The sequence below is a fragment of the Mya arenaria genome, chromosome 3, assembly GCF_026914265.1.
Source record: "Mya arenaria isolate MELC-2E11 chromosome 3, ASM2691426v1".
Classification (NCBI taxonomy): domain Eukaryota; kingdom Metazoa; phylum Mollusca; class Bivalvia; order Myida; family Myidae; genus Mya; species Mya arenaria.
In genome coordinates, this window is record NC_069124.1 from 65,727,310 (window position 1) to 65,754,042 (window position 26,733).

The following is a 26,733-nucleotide window of genomic DNA, read 5'->3' on the forward strand; positions in this document are numbered from 1 at the left end:
CAATGTTCCGACTCAATTTTTATTAGTAAATATTTAAAGATATACAATTATTAATAAATATATACTCTGATATTTATTGCAAAATATATTGGGTTGACATGATTAAATCAACGTTCTAAAACTTTCGTGAAAGGACTTACTGTACCAGTCAATAACCTTACGGGGAACGTATAAACCATGAATATATAGATTATTTTATACTCAGTCCCTCACGTTCATATGTCCGTTATTATGTTGGCTAAATCAAATATGTATGTACAGGATTATATATCTAATGAGTAAACTCTTATTTTTCTTCCTCGTGTTTTTCTTTTTCTTTGTTCGTGACTTAACATAGGTATAATCTTCAATTTAAAACGCACACTACAAATACAGATATTTTGGTTGTTGACACCTCTTCGTCAGGCTAGCACTGGCTGCAAAAATAAATGGTATCAAATCTTTTAGGCCAAAAAAAAAGAATAGTTTGATTCCCAACAAATTTGTATCTTTATTTACATCTCATCGTTGCACATACCATAAAACAGTGACGTAATCAGGTGTGTATTTAAAACGAAGACAATCATGGACAATAGCACTGGTGCACACTTCATGTATTTAACAATGATTATTGCGAAATCAAAACAGAATTAAAGGAATACGATGTACAAATGCGCTTTATCGTATCATGTTAATGTCGAGGTTTTACCGTGGTATTGTAATGTTAATGTTTTATCGTGGCATGTTAATGTTGATGTTTTGCCGTGGCACGTTAATGTTGATGTTTTGCCGTGGCACGTTAATGTTGATTTATTATCGTGACATGTTAATGTTGATGTTTTACCGTGGCACGTTAATGTTGATGTTTTATCGTGGCATGTTAATTTTGATGTTTTACCGTGGTACGTTAATGTTGATGTTTTACCGTGGCATGTTAATGTTGATGTTTTATCGTGGCATGTTAATTTTGATGTTTTACCGTGGTACGTTAATGTTGATGTTTTATTGTGGCATGTTAATTTTGATGTTTTACCGTGGCACGTTAATGTTGATGTTTTATCGTGGCATGTTAATTTTGATGTTTTACCGTGGCACGTTAATGTTGATGTTTTACCGTGGCATGTTAATGTTGATGTTTTATCGTGGCATGTTAATTTTGATGTTTTACCGTGGTACGTTAATGTTGATGTTTTATCGTGGCATGTTAATGTTGATGTTTTATTGTGGCATGTTAATGTTGATGTTTTACCGTGGTACGTTAATGTTGATGTTTTATCGTGGCATGTTAATGTTGATGTTTTATTGTGGCATGTTAATGTTGATGTTTTACCGTGGCACGTTAATGTTGATGTTTTATCGTGGCATGTTAATGTTGATGTTTTATCGTGGCATGTTAATGTTGAAGTTTTATTGTGGCATGTTAATGTTGATGTTTTACCGTGGCACGTTAATGTTGATGTTTTATCGTGACATGTTCATGTTGATGTTTTATCGTGGCATGTGAATGTGGATTCCTGGTGAACCTATACACATTTCTTATGATACGAAAAGGAATTGTTTGCTGATTAATACATCGTAAAACAAGAATAGAAAATTATTTTTACTATAGTTATCGCAATGTGGAATTGCTTGAGTATGAAGACCGTTTACATTATTTTGTCTTTCCTTGCCTTTCGAAAAATTGGAATAAAATACATTTCTACTTAATGACACAGTTACCATAAGTATATGAGTCATCAGGCATCGAAAATAAGCCTATTAAACTGTACAAAGGATTCCTTACGGTGCTGTATGGTTTGTTTTATACTATTAAAGAATATAACGTACTCAATGTACATATACAAAGTAAGAAAGTCTCAAAGACTTGTTTCACCCCTTGATCGATTGACAGGAAATGTTCAAATTATGTAAAAAAAAAAAAAAAGAAGCATTTATGCTTTAAAGCTGCCTCTCACAGATTTACCGTTTTTACAACTTTTTTTTATTTTTTTGTCTTGGAAAGTGCAATGGTTTGCGTATTTATCTGCAAACCAATGATATAAGATTGCTGACGGAAAATCAGATCGTAGATTTTCATATTTCCGGTCGAAAATTAATGTTTTATGGCTTAAACCGTTTCTAATCAATTTTTGAACTTAAATATAAAAATCTGCGATCTAATTTTTTGTAAGCAGTCTTTTATAACTGGTTTCCATGGATTTTCACAAAAATTGGCTCGTTCCAAGACAAAAAAATAAAAAAGTTGGCAAAACGTTCAATGCAGCTTTAAGTGTATTTAATCAGAAAAAACATAATTTTAAATATTGAAAGGTATTCGATATGTCCAATTTTTTATCCCATTTTTAACTTGTAAATTTGATCGGATCCGAAGATTTTGATAAAAGGATGGTAGTAGATCTCGTATTATTCCAAGAATTATTATATTCATATGTAAAGACACTGAAATTATTCTTATTTGAGTCCGATATATTTTTCCATAAATTTATTATCAACAAGATCACAAGCTTAATTTGATATAAAAACAACACCCTTAGCTTAAAAACATTCTACATATATTAGATGAAAATTGTACAATAAGAATTCAATATGTTAAAATAGTGTATGATGGAATGTGTGATGAATTACAAAATAACCTATTGTTCGGGTCATGGAAAGTGCAATATTTTAGTAATTATCTGAAAACCAATGATATAAGATTGCTGGCAAAAAATGAAAAAGTTGGCAAAACGTTCAATCTGTAAAGCTAGACTCTCGCAGAGTGTTCGTTTTGACAGTTGTTTTGTCCTTGAATGAACCAATTGTTGCCCAAGTGTTAGAAGTCAGTGATATAAGCCTACTGCCAAAAGATCAGATCGCAGTGTATCATGTTAACGTTCGAAATTCGATATTTTATGGCTAAAAGCGTTACGAACGCTTTAAGGAAGAATGAAACGTTGGGCAGTTCATCTGTTATATTGTGAGTTATCTATTATGACTGAATTTAAAGCATTGATTCCCAAACCAGTCGATTCTGAGAGAATAAAAGAATCTTTTTTAAGGTTTGGAGACTTTTTAAGTATGGTTATAGTTATATAGAAAATCACTTAATCTTCTTCCAATAATTCCGTATAGCCACAAACCTACCCAAGGCAGAGCTGGACGTTGAGGCAGCCGATTTCTTTCTGAGATTCCTTTAGTGTCATGGTGATGTCAAACCGCCCGGATACCGTGATTGGTGGATTGGGAACCATCTTGGTAAGCGTTGGGATAGTGTAATTACCCTGTCAGCAAACAATTGAAGATGATATAGTCATGTTTAAACCATACCTAAAGCTAACAAGATGAAAATCCCACAATAATCATAGAAGTATCACTACAAATAAATAACTAATCCGACCAAACTCATATTCTCTAAATCACGAACAGGGGCGGTGTTCAATATGCAGCTTAAGTCAATCTTATGGTCATACATATTGACTTTATTTACTCTATTGGTCAGTTATAAATAACAGTTAATCCGATTAGCTACATCGTTCAAATATCCAATTAAGACCAAGTTTAATTACCAGTAACCTACTTCTTACCACTGCTGTCTAAGCTGCATATAATTCGCGTTCCTAAATACAAGCTAGGACTAGTTTCACATTCTAACAAATTGTGACTGACCTTTTTAAATGGACACTGACACAAGGGTTTCAAAATCGGTGGACATTCGTCGCTCACAACTCGTTTCATCCAGTCACAAACATCGTTGATGTTGCAATACTCTGGCTTGTAGACACAGACGTCGAACCACTGGGTATCAAGCTTCATCATGACCTTCAGGTGAGCCTGTATGGAACGACATTTGAAAAATAGGTAGAACTAGTATTCACTGTTGTACCTAAAAGATTGATATATGCAACATGTCCGTACAAATTATCAGCGTTTTTTATTACTCTTGAGCAAAATGCCTGCACTTCAAAATTACTATAAACAGTTTATGACATTAAAGAACAACAACCTTTATCAAACAATGTGCGTGGTCTAAGACAGTTTATAGCATAAAACGATAACTTCGCTTTAGGCCTAATTTAATCACTTTGTCAGCAGAAAATATGAAACACATTGAACTATTAATTCAATTTCTGAAACATCAATTTGCAGTTATAGATAACTGATGGGATAAGTGTGAGGTTTGGTATAAAAAAACTATTTCAAACTTCCAGTGAATCCCATGAGTTAACAGTTGTTTAACGTTTTCAATTTCACGTCGACCCCAACACATAGTGCTATATGTATGTGTGTTGTTTTTATGTTGCGTCTCTTTTTTGTCTGTTTGCTATTAGCCTTGTGTCGTTGGTGGTGTGTAAGCTTATTTATACTCGCACTCGGGCCTTGCCCATTCGGCGAGTGCTCCGTTAAGATTGTTAGTCATTTTAGGGTTTTGGAGCATAGTGCACAGACAGAATGTACCCCAGGTTAGAGTTACCATGGTTCTTTAACGTGCACCAGTACATAGCACTGCCACATGGGATCCCCGTTTAACGCCCCTCCCGGAAGACGATTAGTATTTTAGTTGTGCGACGGGAATCAAAATTGCGACAACTGAATTTAGAGTCAAGTGTGTAACCACTAGACCAAGTATAGGCCACTCATTTTGCCTTTAAGCAGAATAGCTAATTTATAAATAGTTATTTTATAGTAAGCTGCTCGACTAGCCCCTTAATAGTAACCACATTATCGGGAAATTAGTTGTTTGTTGAATACATGCGAATAGTCACACCGGAAGTATATGTGATTCAGAAACCCATTGACAATGCTACAAGGAAGTTTTACTCTCTTCAGTTATCAAATCTCATCATGAAAGCGGCATTTCGAATCGGATAATGAGTAAGAGGCTAGACTCTCGAATGAGTCTCAAGATGCATTTGTGTGAAATTTTCCAATAAGGCCAGAATAATCAGGGGCGTATCCAGGATTAGACATTTGAGGGGGCGTAATTGAGCGGGCATGAGCTTTTGATTTGCGCCCCTCCCTCAAAACCGAAATGTATCGGTTTAAAGAGTTGGTAGGGGTGAATAGTTTGATAAATTCTACCACGAAATGGTGCATTTAGGGCGTATGTTATTACTTTTTTCATTGCATATAATGTCGAATGTTTAAACCGATATAGAATTGTGTTCCGTTGTATAGTAATTTCCTTTTTAATCATATGAAGATGTTATTTTTATGCCTAATGGATTTAATGAAAATGAAATTAAATGACAGAACAGAGGAGAAACATCCAGTTAATAGCAGTAAACGGGGTCCTACCATAATTCAATAGTTATCAAAGTGATCAGCAAAATAACATTTACGAGATTCATGATCACAGTTATTAATATCTTCTATCCAGCGCACAAGAACAATATATTCAATATGTAAGTGTTTACAAGACAAATCGTACCTCAAGTGTCGTGGTGGTACCAACATCTTCGGATACATCAATCTGCCCGGAGAACGATATGTTATGGCCGAACTGTATGGGGTCGGGCTCGATATGTAGGGACGTGACGACCACGGGGACGGCTGTTTTATTACACTGCGACCACAGAAACTGTGAGTCTTGGAACGAGTGCCACTTCTTAGGTTCATGATGGGTTTCAGCGTCAAACCCTTTGTTTATCTGATCTCAAGAAGCAACGCAAAGCGTTTAATTTCATGATTACAACAGCAAATTACAACGAATAATTTTTAATTATATTTAAGAGTAAAACACAATTCATTTATTTATATCTAAGTAAGCTTACGTATTGTTTTGCCGTAACATGGATACCCAGCTGAAGAACTAGGTTTCATCCACAACTATTGTTAGAATCCGACAACACCCGTGTGTGTTAGACAATAAGGGAACATATTTCCAAAATATAATTAATTGTGTCATTGAAAATTTGAATATCTAAAGGACTTTCAATAAGAATCGCATAAAAATCAAAGCTGGGTTTATTTTCGAGCGATTACAAGGTTAATTGTTTCAAATCAAATAAACAAAAAATATATTAAAAAAGATTCTTTATACACATGCATGTGAAAAAGGAGTCGTAGTTGGTAAACTACAGGTATAGAAGTACCATGGAATTACCACGACTGTCCGATACGGGCACCGGCTTACACAAAATTGATAAATAATTAAAAATAACCTTCATCTGATACACAAGATTAAAATCCATAAACACAATTGTAAAGCACAAAACAAAGTTTTTGAAGACCGCCATCATGAATTGTAGCGATCGGCCAGAGGTATGATTATTGATAAATAATTTATTTTGTTTAGTTTTTAGTTTACGGGGATCGATTGTTATATTGCGTGTGATGTTCACCATTATCAGAAATATCACAATTGTCTGTTAGATTCTTATCGGCAATGACCATTAATTGAACTGTACATATTTATGATAATATGGCATAACTCATAATTAGTTGTATATTTTTCCAATGGCATACGTTTATGATAACGCTGAAAGCGTTGAATGCTGTATGCTCGATAGCGGGATTTTACTTTTTTACAATTCTGTTCATAAGCAATATAAATCGAATCCAAAAAATATTTTGAGTCGCCTCAAACTGTAATCGATAAGTGCCTGTCATTTACTATAAAATAGGTAATGTAGTGTGATGCTTTTTAATGCAATTAGCTAGTTTTATAACAGTTACTGATAAAGTGATATGTACAAGGCAATATGAACATTGTCATCGTGAGTGTTTTACTTATGTAAAGTTAATGAAATGAAAACCTATATTGGCTGAGGACGTTTTGACTATGTGAGGTAGCTAAAGAGTGTCAAGGTCTTCTAGGCACTGAACTTTTCCGTTCATTGAAGTACTATAATTATATATTCCCCTCGGTTTCTCACCAACATTTATTTAAGATTCTTCGGTTTTCTTTCAAATTCACATTAACGTTGTAATCGTAAGATCGTGAAGATGAAGTGGTCTTTCAATTCGCATAAAGCCATACCTTCAATTTAGACGCATTTATTGTTTTAAAAAGCCATGTCAAAGTGTAGATCTGACGATTCCTGATTTCGATTTGCGATTTGCGGTACTTATGTATTATGTAATTACAAAGTTTGTTTAATAAGGTGTATGTTCCGAAATGTGTATTAAAGCTGTGAAATAAAAAAAATAGCTTATGATGTGTCATTTTAGCTATGTAAAACAAACAAATGTCCGATGAAATGTGTTGTCCGAAATTTGTCTTGTGAGCTGTGTAATACGAAATGTGTCAGATGGGATGTGTAATATGAATTTTGTCTATTGGTCTGTGTAATACGACAGTTGTCTTATGAGGTGTTTAATACGACAGTTGTCTTATGAGCTGTTTAATACGACAATTGGCTTATGAGCTATGTAATACGACAGTTGTCTTATGAGCTGTGTAATACGACAGCTGTCTTATGAGCTGTGTAATACAATACGACAGCTGTCTTATGAGCTGTGTAATACGACAGCTGTCTTATGAGCTGTGTAATACGATAGTTGTCTTATGAGCTGTGTAATACGACTGCTGTCTTATGAGCTGTGTAATACAACAGCTGTCTTATGAGCTGTGTAATACGACACCTGTCTTATGAGCTGTGTAATACGACAGTTGTCTTATGAGGTGTGTAATACGACAGTTGTCTTATGAGCTGTCCAATACGACAGCTGTTTTATGAGCTGTGTAATGCGACAGTTGTCTTATGAGCTGTGTAATACGACAGTTGTCTTATGAGCTGTGCAATACGACAGTTGTCTTATGAGCTGTGCAATACGACAGTTATCCTATGAGCTGTGCAATACAAAAGTTGTCTTATGAGCAGTGTAATATGAAATTTGTCTTATGAGCTGTGTAATACGAAATGTGTCTTATCAGCTGTGTAATTCCAAATTTGTCTGATGAGCTGTGTAATTCCAAATTTGTCTTATGAGCTGTGCAATACGAAAATTGTCATAGAAGCTTTGTAAACAAAATTTATCTTATATAGTGAGCTACGTTATGCGAAATTTATCGTACGAGCTGTGTAATACGAAAAAGGTCTTATGAGCTATGTGATATAAAATGTGTCTTATAAGTTGTTTTAAACGAAATCTAATTGATGCGATGGGTAAATGTTGAACATTTGTGTAATGTTTGGTGAAATTAAGAAAAATGTCCATAAATATGATATATCACAAACAAAATTGAACATAGTGGTCGTGCGTGTTTACGCAATGTACCTTTGAACGCTGCTATGTTTTACTTCTGTTAAAAACGTGTATTAAATTTTATTACAAAGACTCAGACGGCTGTAATATGACCCCCTTAAGTGCTGTTTTAGAAAATATATAGTATCTACACAAATGTGTATTTCCGTGCAGGTCAGCAGGCGAAACTACGTCATTTGGCGAGGCGAAGATATGATTATATGATTATGGTTTCGTTTGTATGCCCTGTTTGTAACTGTTTAAGATTTATAGGTTCACCATTTTGTGTGTTATAAATTACCAGCATGAAATTTGATATGTAAAAATCTCAAATATAATTGTGCTATATATGAATTTCATGAACAAAGGGATATTGGAAAGTGCCTCCAAAATCGACGACATCCATTGAGAAGTCTAGTTTTTTGGCATGTTCAATGTCGATATGGATGTACTAACATAGCAAACAAACATTGGACCCAACTAAACCCAAAGATTCAAAGCGTTTTCAGCACTCAATTTTTCCATTAATTTTAACTGAATTTATATGTTCTATACGGTACGTACAGCGCATATTACAAACATTATAAAACGTCATAAATTCAAACATGAGAAATAAGCCAGTAATTCGTCTGTTTGTTTTTTATTAAAAAATGTTAAAAAAAACATGGTGATGGTAATAACAGGAGAACTAAACATGAAATAGACATAAGAGATTCAATATCATACATTTCGATACACATTATATGGATGTCAATTACAGTTAAACTACAGCCATTACACGTTCCCATATGGCTTCCTTTACCATTCTTACATCGCACAGTTTTGAGATTATATCTTAATGTTTATCACTGACAACTAAAGTCTTCATCTGTGATGGATATTTCGATGACTGTCCCTCTTCACCTGGCTAGCATTGTCTGTAAAATAAATGAATTGTATTAAAATACTCATAATTAACCATTATCCAACTGGAGAAATTAAATGCCTTGTCACCTATATAATCGATGTGATATAGAGTTATATATAGAAAATAATGCATCATTCAAATAAGGGATTGATTGTAGCCGCAATGAGGAATATTGAGCACAATATTTATTTGACTAAAGCCCACTCAGGGGCGGGGGAGGTTTTTGGGGGCGGAATGTTATCATCGGGGATCAAAGAACTGAAATGCCTTAAATAGAGTAAATGTGCGATATTCTCAGCGCTTAAGGTATCTTCTATGCAGCTTCAATATGGGTATGAGGACAATATAGACTTATTGAAAGGTATATTAATTATAACAATGTTTTATGCACCTACTCATTTGAAAAAAAAAATATATTAATCATAAATTTATGATCAACAAGATCACAAGCTTAATTTGATTATAAAACAACATTCGTAGCTGGACATTCTACAATATATTAGATGAAAAATAAACAAATGGATACTTATAATTCAATATGTTAAAATAGTGTATGATAGAATGTGTGATGAATTACAAAATAACCTATTGTTCAGGTCATGGGTTCTTTAAGGATCACTTACTTAGATCCTCATGATTTAAAGCTAAACTCTCACATATTGTTTCATTTGACAGCTTTTTTGTCTTTGAATGAGCCAAATGTTGCACAAATGCTTAGAAGTCAGTGATATCAGCCTACTGCTAAAAGATCAGATCGCAGTGTATCATGTTAACGTTCGAAACTCGATATTGTATGGCTAAAAGCGTTACAAAGGCTTTAAGGAAGAATGAAACTTTCGGCAGTTCATCTGTTATATTGTGATTTATCTATTATGACTGAATTTAAATCATTGATTCCCAAACCAGTCGATTCTGAGAGAATAAAATAAATCATTTATTTAAGGTTTGGAGAATTTTTAAGTATGTTTATAGTTTTATAGAATATCAGTTTATCTTCTTCCAAGTACTGCCACTAATGCCGTATAGCCACAAACCTACCCAAGGCAGAGCTGGACGTTGAGGCAGCCGATTTCTTTCTGAGATTCCGTCAGTGTCATGGTGATGTCAAACCGCCCGGATACCGTGATTGGTGGATTGGGAACCATCTTGGTAAGCGTTGGGATAGGGTAATTACCCTGTCGAAAAACAATTGAGAGTGATATAGTCAGGTTTAAACCATGCCAAAAGCTAACAAGATGAAAATCCCACAATAATCATGGAAGTATCACTACAAATAAATAACTAATCCGACCAAACTCATAATCTCTAAAACACGAACAGGGGTGGTGTTCAATATGCAGCTTTAGTCAATCTTATGGTCATACATTATTGACTTTATTTACTCTATTTGTCAGTTATTAAAAACCAGTAATACGACTAGCTACATCGTTCTAATACCCAATTAAGACCAAGATTGAATACCAGTAACCTACTCATCCTCTACTGCTGTCTAAGCTGCATATAATTTGCGTTCCTAAAAACAAGCTAGCACTTTCACAAGCTTTCACTTTGTAACGAATTGTGACTGACCTTTTTAAATGGACACTGACAGAAACGTTTCAAAAACGGCGGACATTTGTCGCTCACAACTAGTTTCATTGTGTCACAAACATCGTTGATGTTGCAATACTCTGGCTTGTAGACACAGACGTCGAACCACTGGGTATCAAGCTTCATCATGACCTTCAGGTGAGCCTGCAGGAAAGGACATTTGAAAAGAGGTAGAACTAGTTATTCACTGTAGTACATACAATATTGACATAAGTATTTAAGATGTATGTCTGGCAAGATGTCCGTACAAATTACACATTGAACTATAAATTCAAATTATGAAACACGAATTTGCAATTATAGATAAATTGTGCACAGACAGAATGTACCCCAGGTTAGAGTTACCATGGTTCTTAAACATGCACCAGTATATAGCACTGCCACACGGGATCCCCGTTTAACGTCAATCCTGGAAGACGATTAGTATGTTTAGTGATGCGACGGGGAATCGAACCTGCGAGCTCTGGATTGATTGCCAAGTATGTAACCACTAGACCAAGTGTAGGCCACTCATTTTGCATTTGAGCAGAATAGTTTATATATAAATCGTTATTATAAAGTAAGCTGCTCGACTAGCCCCTTAATAGTAACCACATTATCGGGAAATTAGTTGTTTGTTGAATACATGCGAATAGTCACACCGGAAGTATATGTGATTCTGAAACCCATTGACAATGCTACAAGGAAGTTTTACTCTCTTCAGTTATCAAATCTCATCATGAAAGCGGCATTTATAATCGGATAATGAGTAAGAAGCTAGACTCTCGAATGAGTCTATAAATACATTTGTGTGAAATTTTCCTATTAAGCCAGAATAATCAGGGGTTGTTCCAGGATTCAACGTTAGAGGGGGGGGCGTAATTGAGCGGGCATAAGTTTTTGATTTGCGCCCCTCCATCAGAACCGAAATGTATTTGGTTTAAAGAATTTGTGGGGGTGAATATTTCGATAATTTCTACTCCGAAATGGTGCATTTAGGGCGTATGTTATTACTTTTTTAATTTTATTTAAAGTCGAATGTTTAAACCGATATGGAATTGTGTTCCGTTGTGTAGTGATTACTTTTTAATCATATGAAGATGTTATTTTTATGCCTAATGGATTTGATGAAAATGAAATTAACTGGCAGAACAGAGGAGAAAACATCCAGTTAATAGCAATAAACGGGTTCCTACCATAATTCAATAATTCTCAAAGTGGTCAGCAAAATAACATAAACGAGATTCATGATCACAGTTGTTAGAGATGCACTCTTACTCCCACATGAGATTTACCACAATTAATAATAGTGTTTTATTATTCCCAAAAGGATAAATAAATCGAAAACAATGGTTCTAATGAAACATACCTGTTTTAATTTGAAAGAAATGTGCATAAAACACATAAAAATACCATTTGAGATTATAGTATATCACAGTAAATCCTTAGCATTCACCAATCATTTAATATTTTTGCATTTTCAGCTATTTAACACGGTTACAATCTTGTTATCAGTAATTATTAGTTTTCATAAATGCATTTTAAGTAAGAAGTTAAAGGTTTATCAGTCAAAATATATGTTTGTTATACACGTATATGCTTTGATATTGAATACGAGTGTCACTTTAATATCTTCTATCCAGCGCACGAGAACAATATATTCAATATGTTAGTGTTTAAAAAGACAAATCGTACCTCAAGTGTCTTGGTGGTACCAACATCTTCGAAAACATCAATCTGCCCGGAGAACGATATGTTATGGCCGAACTGTATGGGGTCGGGCTCGATATGTAGGGACGTGACGACCACGGGGACGGCTGTTTTATTACACAGCGACCACAGAAACTGTGAGTCTTGGAACGAGTGCCACTTGTAAGGTTCATGAGGGGTTTCAACGTCCAACCCTCTGTCTATCTGTTCGCAACAAACAACGCAAAGCGTTAAATTTCATGATTACAACAGCAAAGTTACAACGATTAACTTTTAATTATATTACACAATTCGTTTATTTATATCTAAGTAAGCGTATGTGTTTTTGTTTTGTTTTTGCCGTAATATGAATACGCAGCTGAAGAACTAGGTTTCATCTACAACTATTGTTAGAATCCGACAACACCCGTGTGTGTTAGACAATGAGGGAAAATGTTTCCAAAATATAATTAACTGTATTATTGAAAATTTGAATATCTCAAGGAATTGCAATAATGACTGCCAAAAATCAAAGATGGATTATTTTCGAGCGATTTACAACGTTAATTGTTTCAAATAAAAAACAAAACAAAACAAAACAGAATCTTTATACGCGTTTTTGTGAAAAGGAGTCGTAGTTGGTAAACTACAGGTATAGAAGTACCATGGAATTACCACGACTGTCCGATACGCAAAATTGATAAATGATTTAAAATAACCTTCATCTGATACACAAGATTAAAATCCAGACACAATAACCTAACGAACACATATTTAGTTGTATGTATTCTGTTTGAACTTTGTATATAACTCTATTAAAACACGTTTATATTACTGTAAGTGATTGTGTACTCTTGGTTTGTATATAACTACATATATGTATATATCATTTCATGGTTGTAAATATTTCTCTGTTCAACTCTTCATGTATTGGAGGAAATAAAGATTCATTCATAAACACAATTGTAAAGCACAAAACGAAGTTATTCAAGACCGCCATCATGAATTGTAGCGATCGGCCAGAGGTATGATTATTGATAAATAATCTCTTTTGTTTAGTGACATTAATGTTGTTATCGTAAGATCGTGAAGATGAAATGGTCTTTCAATTCGCATAGGGCCATACGTTCAATATTGTAACCCCGCATACAACCTATAAACGATAATTCAGGGAATCCATTCAATAATTACAAAGTTTGTTTAATGAGATGTATGTAACGAAATGTGTATTAAAGCTGTGGACTAAAAAATAGCTTAAAATGTGTCATTTTAGCTATGTAATACAAAAATTGTCCGATGAGATGTGTTGTACGAAATGTCTCTTATGAGCTGTATAATACGAAATGTGTCAGAGGGGATGTGTAATATGAATTTTGTCTATTGGTCTGTGTAATACGAATTGTGTCTTATGAGCTGTGCAATACGAAATTTGTCTTATGAGCTGTGCAATTCGAAATGTGCCTTATGAGCTGTGTAACACAAAATTTGTCTCATAAGCTGTGTCTCATGAGCTGTGTAATACGAAATTTGTCTTATGAGCTGTGTAATACAAAAATTGTCTTATGAGCTGTGTAATACGAAATTTGTCTTGTGAGCTGTGTAATACGAAATTTGTCTCATGAGCTGTGTAATACGAAATTTGACTTATAAGTTGTTTAAACGAAATCTGTTTTATGTGATATGTAAATGTTAATAATTTGTGTAATGTTTAATGTTATTACGAAAAATGTCCATTATCGTCGTGCGTGTGTACGCAATGTACCTTTGAACGCTGCTGTGTTTTTATTCTGCTAAAAATGTATGAAAACTATGACAAAAACTAAGACGGCCGTTATATGACCCCTTTACGTGATGTTTTAGAAAATATATAGTATCTACACAAAAGTGTATTTCCGTGCCGGTCAGCAGCCGAAATTACGCCATATGGCGAGGCGAAGATACGATCATATGATTATTGTTCCGTTTTTATTTCCTGACTGTTCAAGTTAAAGAGACTCAATCACGATTTATAGGGTCATCATTTCGTGTGTCATCAGTTACCAACATGAAATTTGATATGTAAGAATATTAAATATAATTGTGCTACATATGAATTTCATGAACAAAAGAATATTTGAAAATGCCTACAAAATCGAAGACTTCCGCTGAGAAGTTTAATTTTTGGCATGCTAAAAGTCACAAATTTATACATGAAAAATAAGCCAGTCATTTATTTGTTTTTTATTAAAAAAATATAAAAAAAATATTGAGATGGCAATAACAGGAGAACTAAACATAAAATAGATTTAAGAGATTCAATATCATACATTTCGATACAAATACTGATGTCAATTACTGTTCAACTACAGCCTTTACACGTTTCCATATGGCTTCCTTTACCATTCTTACATCGCACAGTTTTGAGATTATATCTTAATGTTTATCACTGACAACTAAAGTCTTCATCTGTGATGGATATTCCGATGACTGTCCCTCTTCACCTGGCTAGCATTGTCTGTAAAATAAATGAATTGTGTTAAAATACTCATAATTAACCATTATCCAACTGGAGAAATTAAGAGCTTTGACAATTACATAATCGATGTGATATAGAGTTGTATATAGAAAATGATGCATCACTGAAATAAGGGATTGATTTTAACCGCAATGAGGAATATTGGGCACACTATGTATTTAAGTAAAACCCAGTCGGGGGAGAGGGGAGGGTAACATCGGGGATCCAAGCACTGCACTGCCTTTAAAAAAGCACATGTGCGGTATACTCTGCGATAAATGTATCTTTCATGCAGCTTCAATATGGGTATGAGGCTAATATAGACTTATGGAAAGGTATTTTAAGAACAACAATGTTTTGTGCACCTACACATTTGAAAAATATATATATTTCATAAATTTATGATCAACAAGATCACAAGCTTAATTTGATTATAAAACAACATTCTTAGCTGGACATTCTACAATATATTAGATGAAAAATGTACAAATGGATACTTATAATTCAATATGTTAAAATAGTGTATTATAAAATAGGTGATGAATTACAAAATAACCTATTGTTCAGGTCATGGGTTCTTTAAGAATCACTTACTTAGATCCTCATGATTTAAAGCTAAAATCTCACAGATTGTTCCATTTGACAGCCTTTTTGTCTTTGAATGAGCCAATTGTTCCACAAATGCTTAGAAGTCAGTGATATCAGCCTACTGCCAAAAGATCAGATCGCAGTTTATCATGTTAACGTTCGAAACTCGATATTTTATGGCCAAAAAAAGCGTTACAAACGCTTTAAGGGAAAATGAAACTTTCGGCAGTTGATTTGTTCTATTGTGAGTTATCTATTATGACTGAATTTAAAGCATTGATTCCCAGACCAGTCGATTCTGAGAGAATAAAAGAATCATTTTTTAAGGTTTGGAGACCTTTTAAGTATGTTTATAGTTATATAGAAAATCACTTAATCTTCTTCCACTAATGCCGTATAGCCACAAACCTACCCAAGGCAGAGCTTGACGTTGAGGCAGCCGATTTCTTTCTGAGATTCCTTTAGTGTCATGGTGATGTTAAACTGTCCGGATACCGTGATTGGTGGATTGGGAATCATCGTGGTAAGCGTTGGGATAGGGTAATTACCCTGTCGAAAAACAATTGAGGATGATTATGTCAGGTTTAAACCATACCGAAAGCTAACAAGATGAAAACCAACAATAATCATAGAAGTATCATTTTAAAAAGAAAGGAATTATGTTAAATAACGTTATCTAAACCAATGACTAGGACTAGGAGAAAATATGATAGCGATATTATCATATATAGATATGATATTATATACGTCATATAATAACTGAAAAGTTTAATTAACTACAAATAAATAACTAATCTGACCAAATCCATATTATCTAAATCACGAACAGGGTGGTGTTCAATATACAGCTTTCGTCAATCTTATGGTTATACATAATTGACTTTATTTACTCTGTCCGTCAGTTATTAATACCGTAATCCGATTAGCTACATCGTTCTAATATCTAATTAACACCAAGATTGAATACCAGTACAGGTCTCATCCTCCTATCTAAGCTGTAAATAATTCGCGATCCTAAATACAAGCTAGGACTAGTTTCACATTCTAACATATTGTGACTGACCTTTTTAAATGGACACTGACAGAAGGGTTTCAAATTCGGTGGACATTTGTCGCCCACAACTCGTTTCATCCAGTCACAAACATCGTTGATATTGCAATAATTTGGCTTGTAGACACAGACGTCGAACCACTGGGCGTCAATCTTCAGCATGACCGTCAGGTGAGCCTACAGCGAAGGACATTTGAACAAGGTAAACTAGCTATTCACTGTAGTACCTAAATATTTATATATGTATGAGAGAGAGAGAGAGAGAGAGAGAGAGAGAGAGAGAGAGAGAGAGAGAGAGAGAGAGAGAGAGAGAGAGAGAGAGAGAGAGAGAGAGAGAGAGAGAGAGAGAGAGAGAGAGAGAGAGAGAGAGAGAGAGAGAGAGAGAGAGAGAGAGAGAGAGAGAGGAGAGCGTGCGTGCGTGCGTGCGTGCGTCTTTTGCAAATCTGATTTTGGTGTAGATAGCTTTAAAGCATTGCTGTAAGTAGGTGTTTTTCTGCTGTAGTTTATATTTTAATTTTAAAATTTGGTAAATTTAAAAGTTGTATTTTGTTAGTCTAAGACATTTTATAGCATAAACATAATGTAATCACTATGTCAGCAGAATATATGAAACACATTGAATTATTAATTTAAAGTTTGGTATAAAAACTAGTTTAAATTATCCGTGAATCTCATCAGTTAACAGTTATTTAGCGTTTTAAATATACGGACCGTTCCAACAACAACAACAAATATCTTTATTACACTCAGGTCCTACATACATGACAACATGAGGACAAATAAGATTAGTCAGCAGAGTCAATAAGGGCTTAATAATACTAATACGAAGAAGAATGACTTTGTCTCGAGTGGCGGAAATAGAATGGCTGTGTATTTTTTATGGGCGTACATATATGAAATATGTCTCTTATCGTGGAAAAGAGGGAGACAGTTATTTTAAATATCTTTACAAAATAAGAGGGATAAAAGGGATATACAATGTAGTGCCAAATTTAAAAGGCGGTGCCTTGTACAAGCATATCGTATATATAAGTTACAAACGGTAAAAGGGATCTCAATATATTTAAAAACGGCAGAAATTACGCTGGTTGACATACGCTGCGTATTAAATGTTTCACAAATAAGGCTACTCTTGTCATTAGTTTAACACTTGTGCAAGTTAGCAGTTCCTTTTAAATACTTGTATTTGGCCTATTGAAATAATAGGTTGGTGGGTATTTTCTTCTGACATTTTATAAGGATGGGCCAGCTAGGGCGTTGACCCCAACACCTATTGAACATGTTGATATGTGTATGTTGTTTGTATATTGCGTCTCTTGTTATCTGTCTGTTCGGCCTAAGCCTGGTGCCTTTAAGCAGAATACGTTATATATATATATATATAAATATATATATATTGAAAGCTGCACTCTCACAGATTGACCATCCTAACAACTTTTTTTTTATTTTTTTGTCTTGGAATGATAGAAAATTTGCGTAAATATCTGCAAACCAATGATATAAGACTGCTGACAAAAGATCAGATCGCAGATTTTCATATTTTCAATATATCCGTTCGAAAATTAATGTTTTATGGTTACTAACGGTTTAAGAAAAATGCGTAAAACATCATTTTTTGTACTTTAATATAAAAATCTGCGATTTTTTGTCAGTAATCTTATATAACTGGTTTCTATGGATTTCCGCAAAAAAATGGCTTGATCCAAGACAAAAAAGTTGCCAAAACGTTAAATCTGTGAGAGGGCAGCTTTAATAGTAACCACATTATCGGGAAATTAGTTGTTTGTTGAATACCTGCGAAGTCACACCGGAAGTATATGTGATTCAGAAAGCCATTGACAATGCTACAAGGAAGTTTTACTCTCTTCAGTTATCAAATCTCATCATGAAAGCGGCATTTAGAATCGGATAATGAGTAAGAGGCTAGACTCTCGAATGAGTCTCACAATACATTTGTGTGAATTCTGACTGCCATGTCATCACGCATAAACTAAGATTTCGGAAAATTAAGCTTTACTATACATTTTTTTCCTATTAAGCCAGAATAATCAGGGGCGTATCCAGGATTAGACATAAGAGGGGATGTAACTGAGGGGGCATAAGCTTTTGATTTGCGCCCCTCCCTCAGAATCGATAGTATTTGGTTTAAAGAGTTGGTAGAGGTGAATATTTTAATAATTTCTACTCCGAAATGGTGCATTTAGGGTGTATGTTATTACTTTTTTCATTGCATATAATGTCAAATGTTTAAACCGATATGGAATTGTAATCTGTTGTGTAGTGATTACTTTTTTAATCATATGAAGAAATTTGCTTTTGTGCTAAATGGCTTTAATAAAAATGAAATTGAATGGCAGAACAGAGGACAAACATCCAGTATAATAGCAGCAAATGGGTTTCTATCATAATTTTCAAAGTGATCAGCAACATGACATTTACGAGATTCATGATCACAGTTATTAATATCTTTTATCCATAGCACGAGAACAATATATTCAATATGTAAGTGTTTACAAGGCAAATCGTACCTCAAGTGTCGTGGTGGTACCAACATCTTCGGATACATCAATCTGCCCGGAGAACGATATGTTATGGCCGAACTGTATGGGGTCGGGCTTGATATGTAGGGACGTGACGACCACGGGGACGGCTGTTTTATTACACTGCGACCACAGAAACTGTGAGTCTTTTAACGAGTGCCACTTGTTAGGTTCATGATGGGTTTCAGCGTCAAACCCTTTGTCTATCTGTTCTCAAGAAGCAACGCAAAGCGTTAAATTTCATAATTACAACAACGAAGTCACAACGATGTATTTTAAATTATATTTAAGAGTAAAACACAATTCGTTTATTCATATCTAAGTAAGCGTATGTGTTTTTATTTTGTTTTGTTTTGTTTTTGCCGTAATATGGATACCCAGCTGAAGAACTAGGTTTCATCCACAACTAAATAATATAAAATAACCTTCACAAGATTAAAATCCATAAACATAATTAGAAAGCACAAAACAAAGTTATTCAAGACCGCAATCATCAATTGCAGCGATCGGCCAAAGTAAATTAAATGAAAACCGATATTGGCTAAGGATGTTTTGACTATGTGAAGTATGTGAAGTAGCTAAAACAGTCAAGGTCTTTTAGTCACTGAACTTCCATTTTCCGCGAATTAAAGTTCTATAATTATATATTCCCCTCGGTTCCTCACCAACATTTATTTAAGATTCTTCGGTTTTCTTTCAAATTCACTTTAACGTTGTAATCGTAAGAACGTTAAGATGGAGTGGTCTTTCAATTCACATAAAACCATACGTTCAATTGTGTTACCCCGACGCATTTATTGTTTTTACAAGTCATGTCAAAATGGAGTTATGACGATACCTGATTTCGATTTGCGGTACTTATGTATACAAAAACTACAAAGTTGGTTTAATGAGATGTATGTTACGAAGTGTATTAAAGCTGTGAAATATGATGTGTCATTTAAGCTATGTAATACAAAAATTGTCCAATGAAATGTGTTGTACGTAATGTGTCTTATGAGCTGTGTAATACGAAATGTGTCTGATGGGATTTGTAATATGAATTTTGTCTATTGGTCTGTGTAATATGACAGTTGTCTTATGAGCCGTGCCATACGAAATTTGTCTCATGAACTGTGCAGTACAAAGAGTGTATTATGAGTTGTGTAATACGAACTTTGTCTTATGAGCTGTGCCAAACGAACTTTGTGTAATGAGCTGTGCAAAACGAAATGTGCCTAATGAGCTGTGCAATACGAAATGTGCCTTATGAGCTGTGCAATACGAAATGTGACTTATGAGCTGTGCAATACGAAAAATTGTCTTATGCGCTGTGCTATACGACATTTGTCTTATGTGCTGTGCTATACGACATTTGTCTTATGGGCTGTGTTATACGAAATGTGCCTTATGAGCTGTGCAATACGAAAATTGTCTTATGGGCTTTGCTATACGACATTTGTCTTATGAGCTGTGCTATACGAAATGTGCCTTATGTGCTGTGCTATACGACATTTGTCTTATGTGCTGTGTTATACGACATTTGTCTTATGTGCTGTGCTATACGACATTTGTCTTATGTGCTGTGTTATACGACATTTGTCTTATGAGCTGTGCTATACGAAATGTGCCTTATGTGCTGTGCTATACGACATTTGTCTTATGTGCTGTGTTATACGACATTTGTCTTATGAGCTGTGCAATACGAAATGTGACTTATGAGCTGTGCTATACGACATTTGTCTTATGTGCTGTGCTATACGAAATGTGCCTTATGAGCTGTGCAATACGACATTTGTCTTATGGGCTGTGCTATACGAAATGTGCCTTATGAGCTGTGCAATACGAAAATTGTCTTGTGAGCTGTGCAATACGAAAAACGTCTTATGAGCTGTGTAAACGAAATTTGTCTTATGGGCCTTGCAATACGAAATATGTCTTATGGGATTTTCAATACGAAATTTGTTTTATATGAAGAAATCTGTTGTATGTGATGTGTAAATGTTGAACATTTGTGTAATGTTTTGTGTAATTACGAAAATGTTCATTAATATGGTATATTGCAATCACAATTGAACACAGGTGGTCGTGCGTGTGTACGCAATGTACCTTTGAACGCTGCTATGTTTTTATTCTGTTAAAAATGTATTAAAACTATTACGAAAACTCAGACGACTGTAATGTGACCCCTTTACGTGCTAATTTAGAAAATATATAGTATCTACACAAAAATGTATTTCCGTGCCGGTCTGAAGACATCCGCTGAGAGGTTTAGTTTTTATGGCATGCTAAATGTCGGTATGGATGTACTTAAATAACGAAAACCATTAAATCTTAAGACCCAACTAAAGACAAAGATTCAAAGCCTATTCAGCACTCCATTTTTCAATTACTTTTGGCTGATATTATATGTTCAATACGATAAATTCAGCACTTCAAACAAACATTTGAACAAAAGTCATAAATTTATACATGAAAAATAAGCCAGTAATTTGTTGTTTATTTATTAAGAAATGATAAAAAACATTGTGATGGTAAAAGCAGGAACACTACTGAAAATATACATAAAACAGATTTAAAGAGATTTAATATCATACATTTCGATACACATAATATGGTTTTCAATTACACTTCGCCTATAGCCATTACACGTTTTCACATGGCTTCCTTTGCTATTCTAACATCGCAGAATTTGAGATTATATCTAAAAGTTAATCTACCAAAGTCTTCATTTGTGATGGATATTCCGATGACTGTCTCTCTTCACCTGGCTAGCATTGTCTGTAAAATAAAGAGATTGTGTTAAAATACTCATAATTAACCATTATCCAACTGGAGAAATTAAGTGCCTTGACACTTACATAATCGATGTGATGTAGAGTTGTATATAGAAAATAATGCATCATTTAAATAAGAGATTGATTTTAGCCGCAATGAGGAACATTGGGCACAATATTTTTTTAATAAAACCCACTCGGGGGAGGGGAGGGTAACATCGGGGATCGAAGCACTGAACTGCCTCAAATAGAGCACATGTACGATATATTCAGAGTGCTTTTTAAGTATATTTCATGCAGCTTTAATATGGGTATGAGGCCAATAAAGATGGAAAGGAAATTTAATTATAGTCCCAAAGATGTTTTGTGCACCTACCCGAGACAGAGGTGGATGTTAAGGCAGGCGATTTCCTTCTGAGATTCCTTCAGTGCCAGGGTGATGTTAAACTCCCCGGAGACGGTAATTGCAGGAGTTGGAATCTTCAGTGTAGTCTTTGGGAGCAGGTATGTCCCCTGCAATTTAGGCAAGCCATGTACGAGATAAGATAGATAAGATAGATTCAAAGGCCGTATTATTTACTCATGCGTTACTAATCTTCTGAAATATCGAATAAAAATCTAATACCTTTAAAAAAGTCAGAAAAAATGATGCTAGCAAAACACATTTCAAAACGGAACAGACAGTTCATTCGACTTATACAAGAGTACATCGTCGTAATACATATAGTTATATATAAAAAATCAGAAAGGTTTGAATAGTTAAAGTTACATAATAGTTACATAAATTTTGATATTAAAATAAGTTCACATACATGTATATTAATCTGTAGCACTAGACACTCTTGTCAACTGATGTGGCCGTGAAAGGGAGTTCATGACTCACAAATAGTTACGCGACTGACCTTGTCAAATGGACACTGACAGTAACGTTTGAAAGTAGGTGGGCACTTGTCGACCAAGAATTTCTTCAGCTTGTCACAGACATCGGTAATATGGCAGTATTCGGGCTTGTAAACGCACACGTCGTAATACTCACCCTCATGCAACTTCATCATCACCTTCATATCAGTCTGCAATTAAGTACAAAGAGGTGAATAAGGTTACTGTTAGGTCATGACAGATATCACTGAACCATAGACGGACGAAAGAGATAAGAGACGCATAAAACGAGTTAATACAATCTGCAAGCCCCGTACCTCAAGTGAACTGGTAGTCCCAAAACCTTCATATGCAGTAACTGCTCCGGAGAACGAGATGTTCTGGCCAAACTGTATAGGGTTGGGCTCGACAGACAGGGACGTGACAGCCACTGGGACGGCTGTTGTGTTACACAGCTTCCACTGAAACTTGCCGTTCTTGAAAGCGTGCCACTGGTAGGGTCCATTGGTTTCAACACTGATACGCTCTTCTATCAGTATACCGAAACACAAACCGGATACATAACATTATACGACTATACCCCCAGCAGAATTATTGAAAAAGTGTCTTCTTACGGTTGTAAGCCGTAAGAAGATGCTCTTCACCACAATTACCATCGTCGGATAACCCCGGTAAACTACTGTGCTCTGCTTCGCTGTGTACTGTGGCCGATTTGGTTAAGTTTTTCTCGTTATCATGAATACTTAATGAGGCAATATGCACAGACACACACACTAATGTTTTCCCGTAGAAAAAACAAATCTGGCGAAATCTCTGTTTGAGCACCATCCGCCTTGTCAATATTGAATTAAAAACCGCAGCGTAGACCACTAGCCTGTGGAGCCAACTGACAATACAGGGTTATGTATAAAGCGTAACGAAAGAAAGTTCCACGGCCGCCGACGACGCAAAATTATCAGCCTGTCAATACACAATTGTATCGAGCTTCAAACCGCATCAGTCTTTCACGAGTGTTCCCTGTCGCAAAATCATAAATCGGAAAGTCGTAGCAAATTAAATAGTCATTTTATAAATATGTCAATGTATCTTATTTCATGATACATCGAAATGTAAAGTTCTAATACAGCTGCTTAGTGTTCTGAGTGTATGAAACTGACACTTACACAGACCTTGTCATGATCCTACGCATACGGTACATTATACACGTGCGTAGGAGACACGCGTGGACTTTGTCATTTGGGTGGCGGACCTTTGATGTATGGGAGATGGACACCCTCCCACTACGTATCAAATGTGTGCATATGTGGACAAAATCTTACTCTATGATATTCAACATTACTTGCCATATTTATGATATGTTTACAACGTCAGTGGGTCAGTTTGTCAGTTCTTCACTCCTGTCTAACCAACCTTAATTAAAGATGCACTCTAACTCCCAAATAAGATTGACCAAAATTGATCCAATTGTTTTAATATACCAAAAAGAATGAATAAATGTCGAAAACAATGGTTCTTATGAAGGGTACCGAGTTTTATTTGAAAGAAATGTGCAAAAAACACGGTATTTCTACCTTATGAGATGATAGTAGATCACAGTTAAAATTTTAGCATTCACCAATCATTTAATATTTTTGCGTTTTCACCTATTAAATACACAGTTACAACCTTGTTATCAGTAATTATTTTTTCCATAAATGCATTATTAAGTATGTAGTTAAAGGTTTATCACTAAAAACTTTCTTATACATGTGTATGTATTGATTTTAAATAAGAGTGTCACTTTAAACATCGTTTGAAATTATTATTTTGTTTGTTTGTTTGTTTTTTGGTTGTTTGTGTGTTTGTTTGTTTGTTTGATTTGATTTGATTTGTTTGTTTGAGGGGAAATTGAAATGTTACTATTTAAGTTATTTATCATTCTGCGATTGTAAGTGTGCAATATTCCACATGCACATGTAGTTATCGTACATACGAATAATGATATAATTAAAACTTCTATCTTCACTTCTATTTTAATTGTGCTATTTATTTGTATATGTGCGTCAGGTTTGCAGCCTGGTACCGTTTGGTGAGTGAGCGAGCCCTTCGTAATCAATAAGAGTGTACTTTAATTTGGTGTTTTGAGTACATATGTCAGAATCGATCTATATTAAATTAATGACAACGTTTAATATTGAACAGCCATGATCATTCGAGGGTCAACTTTTCCGCGACGATTGGTTATTAATTAACGGTCGGACCAGTTCTCAATATTAAAAAAGAAACCATATGACAGTAATAGTTAGATGACATTAAGTAAATTCTTAATGAATAATAATGGGCGGAGTGAGCGTAGCGAACGATTCCTTCTTATTCATTTAGATATTTCTTCGGGTCATCTAAATGACTTAGAATACAACCTCATTGACTGATGCATTGACTACGCAATATCTGACGCAGGGAATGTGTATTGAATGAGTGGCAGTGGGCGGACCTTTAAACACCCGCGAAAGGTGACATTCTGAATGATTAAGTCTAGTGCTCAATGATTGCCTATCTGCAATTTCATTGGCTTAAAATGTAGGTTGTATTCTAACATCTGTTGTAAAATGATCCCTGGGGTCAAAAATTCATGTTTTACCAGATTCCGGGCCACTTTAGGTGCTATTTCAGTGGATGCCGAGGCTAGGTACGCCGGATTCAACTGATAGAGCAGGATTAGAATTCCATAACGGGAAGCAGACAAACATTAATGGCAGTAATATAATGACTTCCATTGTGTTCATGATTATATATTTTGCTCGATTACACACAGCTGAAAGCTGATATCGTTTCCGGGCAGAAACCAGCACGGCGCGTCCTTTTTGAGAGGCCATGAGAAAGTACCCCTGGTGGGGTTCGACCCACAAAGGCGTACACCTATACCACATGACCAATCTCACACTTTATTTCCGTTTGCAAATAAATCTTCAACATGACAAAATAACCGACATATATAATAACAGTTTCAGTGTGTTCTCCCTCGCTCGTCTATATCATAGTTGTAGAACGTATTGCTAGCTGCTTGCACTGTATTATACTTCAACGTAATGCACTAGTCAATTGTAACCACGGCTCCCCCAGGTCCGGGTGTATACCGGGGATAGCCGGGGAAAGGGCCGTGTTTTTACCTTCCAGGTTGCCCCGCCGTACCGGGTGAATGCGGTGGTCTTGTCTTCACGCAAAAAAGAGCGGGGAATGGGCCTGACCTAGGGTCCCTGGGGTGCAGGGGTGTTTGGCGGGGAATTTACCAGCAGTTCGTCCCCGCAGGACGGTGACTTTACTCGGGTTGGCCGGACCGAAAGTCAAAGTCCTCACTATTCCCCGGACCTGGGGGCCGTGGTTACAATTGACTGGTGCATAATGCACATGTCAATTGTTACCACAACCCCCACCACCACCCAGGTCTGGGGGTATACCGGGGATATCTGGGGAAATGTGCGGTGTTTTTACCTTCAAGGTGGCCCCACAGAGTCGCATGAATACGGTGGTTTTGTTTCGCGCCGAAAATAGCGGGGAATGGGCCTTACCTAGGATATCCCCGTGGTGCGGGGGCATTTGGCGCGGGGTTTTACCAGCAGTTTGTCAGCCTGTCGGGGATTTTTATCTGGGATTGGCTGGACCGGAACGGTCAAAGTGGTTACAATTGACTGGTGTTTAAGCCTAAAGTACACGTGTAGTATAACTAATTATTGTTAGAAACAAGTATATATAAAATACATGTATACATAAATTAAGCAATATGAAGATGTGTTAATCAAAAAAATGTAAATGGTACTGATTCCGGTAAGGCGATATAATTACCTCCATCAGGTTTACAAAGTCGGCATCCACATACATCATTAAAAATCCCAAAACACAAAAATATAAGACCGCCATGATGTCCATAACTTGTTTTCTTGCAACAACAAAACTTCCTGTTTCAGCTAAAAACTTCCTCTTTCCGCAACCATCGGACTATTTTTTCGCGAAATATTTACTACATGCACCGCCTAATAACGCACATTGAGACGCTTGTTTTATGTTTCATGTTATAATAGTGTTTGATAAAAGCCATCGTTATATTTTTGAAAATTGCTGTAAAAGAGATTATAACG

At 35.3% G+C, this 26,733-nt stretch overlaps 2 protein-coding genes across 6 annotated transcripts; both read right to left on the minus strand.

Annotated features, from left to right (window-relative positions):
* On the minus strand, positions 1-6,200 carry LOC128226646 (ganglioside GM2 activator-like). 2 transcript variants are annotated; one of them, XM_052936605.1, is made up of 5 exons: positions 6,120-6,200; positions 5,387-5,605; positions 3,625-3,789; positions 3,103-3,239; positions 1-416 (listed from the first exon to the last, which is right to left on the minus strand). In XM_052936605.1, the coding sequence occupies exons 1-5, from the start codon at positions 6,195-6,197 to the stop codon at positions 407-409; spliced, it is 609 nt and encodes a 202-aa protein (XP_052792565.1). In that variant the 5' UTR covers positions 6,198-6,200; the 3' UTR covers positions 1-406. The 2 variants fall into 2 exon arrangements, with proteins under 2 accessions (XP_052792565.1, XP_052792566.1); XM_052936606.1 differs by having other exon boundaries at positions 6,051-6,140.
* Positions 6,201-8,769: 2,569 nt separating this feature from the next.
* Positions 8,770-26,682, minus strand: LOC128227755 (ganglioside GM2 activator-like). 4 transcript variants are annotated; one of them, XM_052938567.1, is made up of 6 exons: positions 26,441-26,682; positions 12,317-12,535; positions 10,988-11,051; positions 10,622-10,786; positions 10,091-10,227; positions 8,770-9,062 (listed from the first exon to the last, which is right to left on the minus strand). In XM_052938567.1, exons 2-6 carry the CDS (start codon positions 12,502-12,504, stop codon positions 9,053-9,055), a joined length of 564 nt encoding a protein of 187 aa, XP_052794527.1. In that variant the 5' UTR covers positions 12,505-12,535; positions 26,441-26,682; the 3' UTR covers positions 8,770-9,052. The 4 variants fall into 4 exon arrangements, with proteins under 4 accessions (XP_052794527.1, XP_052794526.1, XP_052794525.1 ...); XM_052938566.1 differs by lacking the exon at positions 10,988-11,051; XM_052938565.1 differs by lacking the exons at positions 8,770-9,062; positions 10,091-10,227; positions 10,622-10,786; positions 10,988-11,051; positions 12,317-12,535 and adding exons at positions 14,518-14,804; positions 15,805-15,941; positions 16,456-16,620; positions 18,972-19,190 and having other exon boundaries at positions 26,441-26,632.
* Between the last annotated feature and the right edge of the window lie 51 nt (positions 26,683-26,733).

What these genes read in the sequence shown, in the direction of transcription:
- LOC128226646 (XM_052936605.1), bottom strand. Translation starts at nt 6,197, where the DNA reads ATGATGGCGGTCTTCAAAAACTTTGTTTTGTGCTTTACAATTGTGTTT. An exon ending in ATCTTGTGTATCAGATGAAG is followed by an intron (nt 5,606 to 6,119) that starts GTTATTTTTAAT and finishes TCTTGAGATCAG; the next exon opens with ATAAACAAAGGGTTTGACGC. An exon ending in GTCAGTGTCCATTTAAAAAG is followed by an intron (nt 3,240 to 3,624) that starts GTCAGTCACAAT and finishes GTTTGCTGACAG; the next exon opens with GGTAATTACACTATCCCAAC.
- LOC128227755 (XM_052938566.1), bottom strand. Translation starts at nt 26,524, where the DNA reads ATGGACATCATGGCGGTCTTATATTTTTGTGTTTTGGGATTTTTAATG. An exon ending in ACTTTGTAAACCTGATGGAG is followed by an intron (nt 12,536 to 26,440) that starts GTAATTATATCG and finishes TGTTGCGAACAG; the next exon opens with ATAGACAGAGGGTTGGACGT. An exon ending in GTCAGTGTCCATTTAAAAAG is followed by an intron (nt 10,228 to 10,621) that starts GTCAGTCACAAT and finishes GTTTTTCGACAG; the next exon opens with GGTAATTACCCTATCCCAAC.